The sequence below is a fragment of the Myotis daubentonii genome, chromosome X, assembly GCF_963259705.1.
Source record: "Myotis daubentonii chromosome X, mMyoDau2.1, whole genome shotgun sequence".
Taxonomy (NCBI): Eukaryota; Metazoa; Chordata; class Mammalia; order Chiroptera; family Vespertilionidae; genus Myotis; species Myotis daubentonii.
Window position 1 is genome coordinate 51,314,001 of NC_081861.1, and position 10,306 is coordinate 51,324,306.

Consider the following 10,306-nt stretch of genomic DNA (forward strand, 5'->3'; position numbering starts at 1 on the left):
GGGCTTTTGTCAGGGCTTGAGAGGGATCAGGAATTGCCTGCAGGGCGGTGGGCGGCAGGTCTGAGAGCCCTAGTCCTTAACACGTTTCCAGGGGGATACCCACACTTTCTCCCAAGACTCTCTGCTTATGGTGCGGTGCGCAGCGGGAGCTAGTGGACCAGACTGTGATAGGAGTAGAGAATTTATGTGAGGAGCAGGGAGCAAAAGAGGGCGCTAAGCTGGGTCCGGTCCCCAGGTCACCGTGGCTCAGGGATTTACATGAGTTTATCACCACTATTAACAACTACTTGGAGAGGGTTGTTTACCGCTTGAGTGCGTGACAACCCAGACAGCGGAGCCCACACCGTGACCCAAGCCACGCCCCCTAGCCCCTCAGCTCCCCTCCTGCCCAAACTAATTAATTCAGGGTCCCCTTCCTCCCAGACACTCCCATTGGCTCCCATCATATCCAATGAGAACCTCGTAACAGTTTCACCTGGCTCCCATTTCCCAAATAAACAAACAAACCTTCCCAAGGCAGTGCCAGCTTCCCTCCTTGGCTTCTCCCCAAGTGATTGTGCTGCGCTCCCTCCAGTCACCTCTTGCACCCTCCAGCGAATAGAGCCTGGGCTGTGGCGCCCCCGCCTGGATGGGCTCACTGACCACTTTCTTCATCGCCCCTCCAGGCCTTCTCCTGCCCCTCTGAGCATTCGTGGATTCCTCCTTAGAACCAGGGTGGCCAGAGGGCCCCGTCTCCTCCCGTTGGTCCCCAGGTGGTCCCCAGGTCCGAAGATCGACCTAGAGGGTCTAGGTAGGGTTGGAGGTGGCCCCGCCTCTCGGGATGGCAGCCCCCTCCCTTGCACACCTCTTTCAGGCTGCTGTTCGTGGCGCCCCTCCACCGCGCTGGTAGCTGGAGCTGAGGCGGCTGCCGCGTGAGGCTGCGGTCACGTGTTGTTTTGCCCGCCGCTGTGCGCTCGGAGTGAAGTAGGCGGGGGCGCGGGCCGAGGCGGGAGGGGGCTGGGGCGGGTGGACAGGGGTAGACGGCCTCTTTCCCCAGCCCTCCCTTCCCGGAGCTCCCCTCCCCCTCGCTCACCTTAAAACATCGCGCATCACCATGGCGAGTTGCTCTTTCGCTCACGACCGAGCGACAAGGAGGCTGAGAGCTGCAGCAGCGGCTACGGCGGCAGCTCTGGCTGCAGTGGCGACCACCCCACTTCTTTCCTCGGGAACCCTCACCGCACTCATTGGGACCGGGTCTTCTTGTCCGGGAGCCATGTGGCTTTCCTCAGCCACGGGCTCCCGGCCACACTCCGAGTCTGATGAGGAGGACCTCCCCGTCGGCGAGGAAGTCTGCAAACGCGGCTACCTGCGGAAGCAGAAGCATGGGCACAAGCGCTACTTCGTGCTCAAACTCGAGACCGCCGACGCCCCAGCCCGGCTGGAATACTACGAAAATGCCAGGAAGTTCCGGCACAGTGTCCGCGCCGCGGCCGCTGCAGCAGCCGCCGCCGCCTCCGGCGCCTCGGCCCCGGCGCTCATCCCGCCACGGCGCGTGATCACCCTGTACCAGTGCTTCTCCGTGAGCCAGCGAGCCGACGCAAGGTACCGACATCTCATCGCCCTTTTCACCCAGGACGAGTATTTGGCTTTGGTGGCCGAAAACGAGTCGGAGCAAGAGAGCTGGTACTTGCTGCTCAGCCGCCTCATCCTCGAGAGCAAACGCCGCCGCTGCGGCACGCCCTGCGCGCAGCTGGATGGAGAGCCGGTCGCGCTGGCGGCCCCAGCGGTGGCGGAGCCACCGTTCTACAAAGATGTGTGGCAGGTAATAGTCAAACCCAGGGGGCTGGGGCATAGAAAAGAGCTGAGCGGCGTGTTCCGGCTCTGTCTTACCGACGAGGAGGTTGTGTTTGTGAGGCTGAATACCGAGGTGGCCAGCGTGGTGGTCCAGCTCCTGAGCATCCGTCGCTGCGGACACTCTGAGCAGTATTTTTTCTTGGAAGTCGGCAGGTCCACCGTCATCGGTCCAGGGGAGCTCTGGATGCAGGTCGATGACTGTGTGGTGGCCCAAAATATGCATGAGCTCTTTTTGGAGAAGATGAAAGCCTTGTGTGCAGACGAATACCGAGCCCGCTGCCGCAGCTACAGCATCAGCATCGGGGCCCACCTGTTAACCCTGCTGTCCACTAGGAGGCACCTGGACATGGTGCCGCAGGAGCCCGGTGGCTGGCTAAGAAGGTCCCGCTTTGAACAATTTTGCCACCTCCGGGCCATCGGTGATGGAAAAAACGAGATGCTCCTCACCAGGCACTCTGCAACACCCAGCGAGCCTGTGCCCCACTCCAGGCGTGGAAGACTGCACCTGCCCAGAGCGCGCAGGTCCAGGAGAACGATTTCTGTGCCAGCCAGCTTTTTTCGACGCCTAGCACCCTGCTCGGTGCGTGCTCGGCAGACTGCAGAACCTCCCAGCGACAGAGTTTGCCTGTTTTCTGAAGCGTCTAGTTCCGGTTCTGGCAACTCTGGGGAAGAAGGCAATCCGCAAGGCCAAGCGGGTCAGGAAGGAAACACAGGTGACTACATGCCCATGAACAATTGGGGCTCAGGAGGTGGCCAGGGCTCAAGTGGCCAAGGCTCCAGTAGCCAGAGCTCAGGAGGAAACCAGTGCTCAGGCCGCAGACAGGGCTCCGGAGGTGGCCAGGGATGTAGTGGTGGTCAGGGCTCAGGGGGCCAAGGTGCAGGAGGAAACCAATGCTCAGGAAATGGCCAGGGCCCCGCAGGTGGGCATGGTTCCAGCAGTAGCCAGGGAGCCAGTGGTGGGCACGGCTCAGGTAGTGGCCAGGGACCAGGAGATGGCCATAATTCAGGTGGTGGCAAGAACTCTGGAGGGGGCAAAGGCTCAGGAAGTGGGAAAGATTCCGATGGCAATGGTGAGTGGGCAAAATCTCTGAAGAAAAGATCCTACTTTGGCAAGTTAATTCAAAGCAAGCAACAGCAAATCCCACCACCTCCACCACCTTCGCCTCCACCTCCGCCAGCAGGAGCAACTGGTGGAAAAGGGAAGTCTGGGGGAAGGTTCCGACTTTATTTTTGTGCTGACAGAGCAGCCACAAAAGAACGCAAAGAAGTCAAAGATGCAGAGACTCTGGAAGGTGCAGCTCGGGGTCCTCACAGAGCCAGAGCTTTTAATGAGGATGAGGACGACCCATACGTGCCAATGAGGCCAGGGGTGGCTACCCCTCTGGAAAGCTCCAGTGATTATATGCCAATGGCTCCTCAAAATGTTTCTGCTTCAGTAAAGTTTCACTCCCGAGCCTCTTTTGAAGATTCAAGAGGGTACATGATGATGTTTCCCAGAGTGAGCCCACCACCTGCCCCAATTCCTCCAAAAGCATCTGATCCTGATAAAAAGGATGACTCTAAGGACAATGACAGTGACAGTGATTACATGTTTATGGCTCCTGGAGCCGGTGCAATTCCAAAAAAACCCCAAAATCCTCAGGGAGGCTCTTCCTCCAAAAGTTGGAGCTCCTACTTCTCTCTGCCAAAAACTTTTCGGAGCTCCCCATTGGGACAGAGTGACCACAGTGAGTATGTACCAATGTTATCTGGAAAACTCCTGGGGAAGGGCCTAGACAAAGAAGCCTCCTCAATCAGGGGCCCCAAATATGCAGCTTCAAAGCCTTCAGTTGAGGGCTTCGAAGCTACCCTCCAGTCAGTCTCAAAGCCTGGAGCTGGGAGTTCACCTCCAAAGCCTTCAGATGATGGGCCCCCCAAGGACCAGGCTAAGATACCTAACCAACTTTCTTTTATTACAAAAGGAAATAAAATTGAGCCAAAAACACAAAAGCCCACACGTGAGCAGAGAGAGGCTGACAGCTCTAGTGACTACGTCAACACTGACTTCACTAAAAGAAGTAGCAATCCGCCAGCCCCTGTTACTCAAGGACTGCCACGTTCGTGGGGCATAATTGCTAACCCCAGACAGTCAGCCTTTTCTCATTACATGAATATTGAGTTCAGAGTGCCATTTCGAAATGCAACAAACGTCCTCTCAAATCTTTTAAGAGCGATTCCAGGTGCCAACCGCTTCTTTCTGGACAGTACTAGGCCACTTCTGCCTCTTCTTACCAGTGCTACAGGTAGCAATGCTAATGAGGAAGAGTGTGAGTACATTGAAGTGACTTTCAACCCAGCAATGGCACCAGCCTTGCCTTTTGGTGACCGTGCCATTCGCTATGATGCTGAAACAGGTCGAATCTATGTGGTTGACCCATTTTCTGAATGCTGTATGGACATTTCTCTCTCCCCTAGCCGCTGCTCAGAACCACCACCTGTAGCTAGGCTGCTGCAGGAAGAAGAGGTAGAGAGAAGCCCACAAAGCCGTTCGCAAAGTATCTTTGCATCCACCAGAGCTGCTGTCTCGGCTTTCCCTACCGACAGCCTGGAGAGAGACCTCTACACCTCCAGAGGCTCGACCTCCGCTGTGGGCGCTGAGCCAACCCTAGCTGTAGGCCGGGCTCTAGCCGCTGCCTCCGCCCTCGCCGCGGTCCCCGGTATGGGAGCAGCCGCCGCGGGCTTTGAGGCTGCCTCTGGATTTAACTCTGCCTCTGCCTGCTGGTTCCAACCTGTTGCTAACGCTGCTGGTGCCGCTGCTGGTGCCGAAGCAGTAAGGGGTTCCCACGTTGTCGATGGCTCCAACCCTAGAGCCCAAAACCCATCTGCAGACCTTGCCAGAGGTGAGAACGGGGCTGGTGAGGCTGCTGCTGCAGCTGCTGCTCCCCCGCCACCACCTCGCCACTGGTTGCCTAGGCTCCCCGAGCGAGAAGATTCTGACGAGGAAGACACATACGTGAGAATGGACTTCGCCGGACCTGAGGACAAATAGTTCGACTCTCCCCAAAGAGGTTGGTAATTTTAGAATTAATTTCCCTAAAGTTCATGGTTAGTGCTTAATGAATTGATGCACTACTACATCTAAGGTGTTAGGGAAACTAAATCATTAGTTTAAATTGTTGAAACTTCATTCAGTGTTAATACAACGACAAAATAAAAATATATTTGTAAAGTGCTTTAAAGTTCCAAAGTGAGTTAATATTTCAGTAGCTGCTGCCTATTTAGCATGGAAAATAGGATTTAATTTTAATTATGTATGAAATACTTGTGATCTTTGCAAAAACGTAAGTTTTAATCCAATTATCATTTCTTTATCCGGAAAGAACCGATTATCACTTAAGGATATGTAGCATGAGGGTGTTTTTAGATATCCTTCCCTAACATTTAATGATTTATGCAAATAAGACACCTTGGACTGAATCCCAAGAACTCATTTTCAAATCAACAAGTAAAGGGTGTTTTTCTATAACTACCCATTGTTAATTGCAGTAATTTTAATAAGAGCACAGAATATCAAGCAGTAATAATCAACTGTTAGCATTTGGAAGTGGATGACTTTCTTCTCTGAACGTTGCTTTTTAAAAAGCAATCATCCTTATGTTAGTTTGCTGTAATTTACCAAGAAGGTTAAATCTCAGTTGTTACCATGAATATCTGGAAGGAACAAAGCATAAATAATCCAAAACAACAGGTGACTAAAAGAAGAGAGTATTTGGCTGTGGAATGTGTTTTTCTGTTGATTTGTTTTGTTTTTACACACAGGACAAATTGCCAGAAACTGAGTGTTCTTTTTCTCTGTCACTAAGTGACAGGCAAGTCACCTTCCCTGTGCCTCATTTTCTTCATGTAACTCTCCCCAAAGAGGGTATGGTGACAATGTGATAATGGATATGAATATTGTTTCTAAGGTTTAAACAGCATTTAGAACATCTTCATTGGTGTGACTTCTGGGAAATCCAGGAAAGAAAGATAATAACGCTAGAGGAAGACCTGACCTTAGGGGCAGTCTACCCTGCAACAATGGAAGAATTTTAAAGGATTCCTTTACCAAAGGAAGAAATAAGCAAGAGGAGGAGCTGCCAGAGTTGAAAATAAGACTTTGAGTAAATCTACTGTGTACATTGTGCAGTGTCGTTATCAGTGTGTCTGGAGATATCCTCAAGAAATGATTTTAGAAGGTGATTGATGTTTCCATAGTCTCAAGTGCCTTCCCTCTTTAGTAGAATGCGCTTCTTTCCCAACGAAAGGAAGGGATGGACCCCAACAGTTTTCATTCCAGTAGTCAGTTTAGTGAAGATTTTTGCTTTGCTTGCTTTCTGGAATGCTTTTGTGATTGGAACTCTGCCCACTGTGCTTGATCAGGCAGAACAAGTTGGGGGCTGATCACAACAGTCACCTAACAAGCTTCCTATTTAGTGCAGGTGTTGCCCCTGCCCCCCCCTTCTCTCCTCCCGCTTTAGAGAACTTGCCATACAAAAACTCATTTTTGGCATGGACACATTAAAGAGTGATCATCAAAAGGACAAAAGGATGCTTTATCGTGCCAAAGGATTCCATTCAGATATCCTTTAAATTGTGAGCCCTTCCCCCAACACAAATGCACACATGATTATCACTACTACTCAAACCATGCATTTAAAATATATAATTATATTTCCAATAATTTAATTCATAATCAGCTTTTCAGGAACAGATCTGTTTTAAAGGTACACCCCAAAATTGGTCTCAAGATATTGTTTGAGCCTAACTGCTGAAGACACCCTTAGTGATATTGATGTACATATTTAAAGCTACCCGTGTCCCTGTGGTATCTTGGAAAGGACAAGTTTTCACAGAGGTTTGTCTATAGTTTCCAACACTTTTTATTTCAGCAACGATTAAAATTAGTGAAATCTTGTCTCTTAAATAAACCCTCACTTTCCAAGGATTATCCAGATTCAATTATCATTATTTTAGCATAAGTTACTGATTTATAAATAACTTCAATCGATTTTGTAGTTATCTTAACAATTTAATGTTCTCTATATGTATTTTTCATTGAGGAAATTCCTAACTGTATTGAGCGACTACGGCAAGGAGGCTGTATTTTACAGGGAGGGCAGGGCTTAGATTGAAACAAGAGAATGCATGTGGAAGCACATATATTGGTAAAGCACTTCGCCAATATATTTTATTTTGTTGTTGGATTAACACTGAAGTGAACTTTCAACAACTAATGATTTAGTTTCTTGCAGAAATAGTTGGTCCTGAGGATAATTCAAAGGCGTAATTAACTGAGCTATATAAAAGGAAGGATATAAAGAAAGAATTCACTGCAGGAATTGATTTGCTACCATTTTAATGTAAATTGTATGGTAGAGTGTGAAGTGTTAAGACGGCTGGTTAATTCTGATTCATTTTGACTAAGGCTATAGAGTAATTTTCACCCGCTTTTGCTCTCTCTTCACCTTCTTATCAAACATTAAAACTATATTTCATGGTAGAAATCAAAATATATTCTCTGACAAAGGAATAAAGGCACAGTGTTTATTAGCAGTTCTGTCTCTCCAAAGGTGATTTTTTTATGGCAAGTGCTTAAAATAGTGCCTGGCACAGAGTAAGTGTTGTACATGAATTATTATACAACTATTATCATTGTTGTTACTGTTATTAACTTTAGAAACACAAAGCTGAATTAAAGTTCTCTGTTCTCAAAACCTACTTTTCATTTTAGTCTTTACTTTCATTTAAAGTCGTTTATATTGTTGCTCAGAGTTGGATGCTTTATAGCTGGAATCTGTTTAGAATGTAAGTTAGATGAAGTGAGACTATATAAGTCAGTGAGATTGCTTAGTTCATGTCACATAAAATTAAAATATATCTCATTTCCCACACTCACATAGTATATATGTAAGTACTTAAAAGCCATTTGTTCAAGACAATTAGAAAGAAACACCCAGAAATATAACCTGGCCTTGACCATTTATAAATGAAATAATTTTAAAAGTGTGAAGTGTTCACATTTTATAAGCATGGGTTAAAAGCATTAGCATTTAGGAAGAGAATATAGTTTCTTATATGGTTTAGTCTAACTCTTGACCCACATGTGCATTTTTGTCTTTTTATTGCTGCATCTGGTATAGAATTTGAAATGACTTAAGGTGAAAAATTTACTGAATTTTTTTTTCATTCTAGAGATAGGTGGATAAGGGAGGAATGAAGAGATTTGGTCAGTCAAAGTAGCAATGTTATTATAGCACTTGGTATTCAAAAGCAAGAAAAAAATGTATTAATTACTTTTTGACATTTTAGACACTGTTATTAACATGACAGAAGTGTAAGTTTCTTTTCCGTGTACTACTGCCAAATTCTCTTGTCATAAATTAGAGGTGCTGAGAGCACATTTGTTTTAAACATATTTTTATTGATTTCAGAGAGAAAGAGAGAGGGAAAGAGAGATAGAAACATCAATGATGAGAGAGAATCACTGACAAGCTTGCCTTCTGCACGTCCCACACTAGGGATCCAGCCCACAACCCAGGCATGTGCCCTGACTGGGAATCTAATCGTGATCTCCTGGTTCATAGGTCAGCACTCAACAACTGAGCCACGCCAGCCAGGCAGCACATTGTTTTTGTTGTATTGGACTTATTATTGATTACTAGAGTAAATTCTCCAGATAGCAGAGATTTCTCAGTCACCATTGATGGGTCACTTACTTTAGGCAACATTCACCTCCCCCCGCCCCCGAAAAAAAAAAAAAGAATTGGACAGTCATTTGTTGTAGAGGTATTTGACCTATAACAATTAAAGAGGAATTCATTCAACTAAAGTTAAGTAAGGTTATTAGCAACCATTATTCATTTGTGTTCATTCTAAGAGTGATACTTCCAAGGCAAAAATGTGGGCTATTAACAAAACATCTTCTTTAAACAAGGACTAAGACTTTAATTTAGCACCGCAGAATATCAAACATGCATAAAAACTCAAACAAGACCTCTTGCTTTCTTTTCATTTCTTTAATTGCCAAAAATGAACTAAAATACTTGAGTCATTGATAAGGAGCTCTTATAGGGACAAACTCAGGCTTCTTAGAGTAACCTTCAATTTTTTGTGTTGGAATAGATGAGGATAACCAGTATTGGGAGAAATATGGAATACTGTATGTGATTTAAAAGGGACTGTTGTTAAATTGTCAACTTTTGATTGAGGGATTGCTTTACAGTTGCATATAGCCTTATAATTTGCAAAGTGCATTCACAATCATTATTCTACTGGGGGAAAGTGGGTACTGGAACTGAAGCTGGTGTTAAGAATTTTCCCATGATCAAAGAGGTAAGTGGCAGAGCTTAAAATCAAACCCATACATCTAATTTCAAGCCCATTGGTCCACACAGCACACCACACTGCCATTCAATCAGATGTTAAATATGTTCTTTTCCTATTTCCTTGAATTTGGAAGTTGCAATATTTTGGTAATTCATTCAGAGCATTATAACCGTGAACCATCTGCCAGAGCTTGGGTAATTTTCATTATATTAAACTGTTGTTGGCCATGGATCTTAGAATAAAATAATGTGATCTATGCTGACATTCAATGTTTTAAATCTAATCTGAATAGGAATTTGCTAATTTGTACCTCTAAAACACAAATAGTGTGTGTATATATCTGGATCCTATGGAAACATTGAAAGGAAGAAAAATGAAATGAGGATGCACTCAGTAAATTTCCATTAATGATAATTTCTTTAACTGAAGTTGGGTATCTTTGGTTTCCTAATAATTTATTGGCATTGCCAGTTATAAGAAAAGCCTATTAATTTCATTTTTTCTATATGTATAAAATCTGATATTCTAATAAAAACCATCATAGTAGACAAAACAAGATAAAGTGAGAAGGCAGAATAAAAAGCACTGTAGAAATAAATGTTCTTTATTTGTTTAAAAAGTAAATTTGCTTTTGACAGCTAAGCAAGTAGATTTTAAAAGCCTTGAAAATCAAATCCTCTTCTTGGGGCAGAGAAATCCTTGTTTAATATTAAATTCATTTTGTTTAGCACCCTTTTAATGCTTTAAGACTCTGTAAAAATAGCCCAGACATTTTATTGGCAGTATTGGAAAGTAGCTTTTGTAAAATACTTGATTAAAGCCTACAGTATGTTTTGGTTAAGAGGTGCTACCAGGCCCTTAGATGGTGAGGATCGTTTACTGGAAAACAATGCCAGGCCCTGAGTGAGAAATGAGAGATTTAAAAGGTCACCTTGTATAATAATGAAATTAATATATTACAACACACACAGTTTTTATCACACTATTAGATTGCTAATTTTAAAGCTATTGATAAAGTTGCCAAGATAATGTGCTAGCCGTATGAACTTAAAATATATTATTTAGCAATTCTGCATTGGTTATAGGTTATGCAGTTACAGGTTTTACATTTACATCTCCTTTTGGCAAT

At 45.3% G+C, this 10,306-nt stretch overlaps 1 protein-coding gene across 1 annotated transcript; it reads left to right on the forward strand.

Annotated features, from left to right (window-relative positions):
• The first annotated feature begins 1,088 nt into the window (after positions 1–1,088).
• IRS4 (insulin receptor substrate 4) lies at positions 1,089–4,861 on the forward strand. Its single transcript, XM_059679822.1, has one exon. The coding sequence runs from the start codon at positions 1,094–1,096 to the stop codon at positions 4,859–4,861; it is 3,768 nt and encodes a 1,255-aa protein (XP_059535805.1). The 5' UTR covers positions 1,089–1,093.
• Positions 4,862–10,306: the final 5,445 nt, after the last annotated feature.

What these genes read in the sequence shown, in the direction of transcription:
- IRS4 (XM_059679822.1), top strand. Translation starts at nt 1,094, where the DNA reads ATGGCGAGTTGCTCTTTCGCTCACGACCGAGCGACAAGGAGGCTGAGA.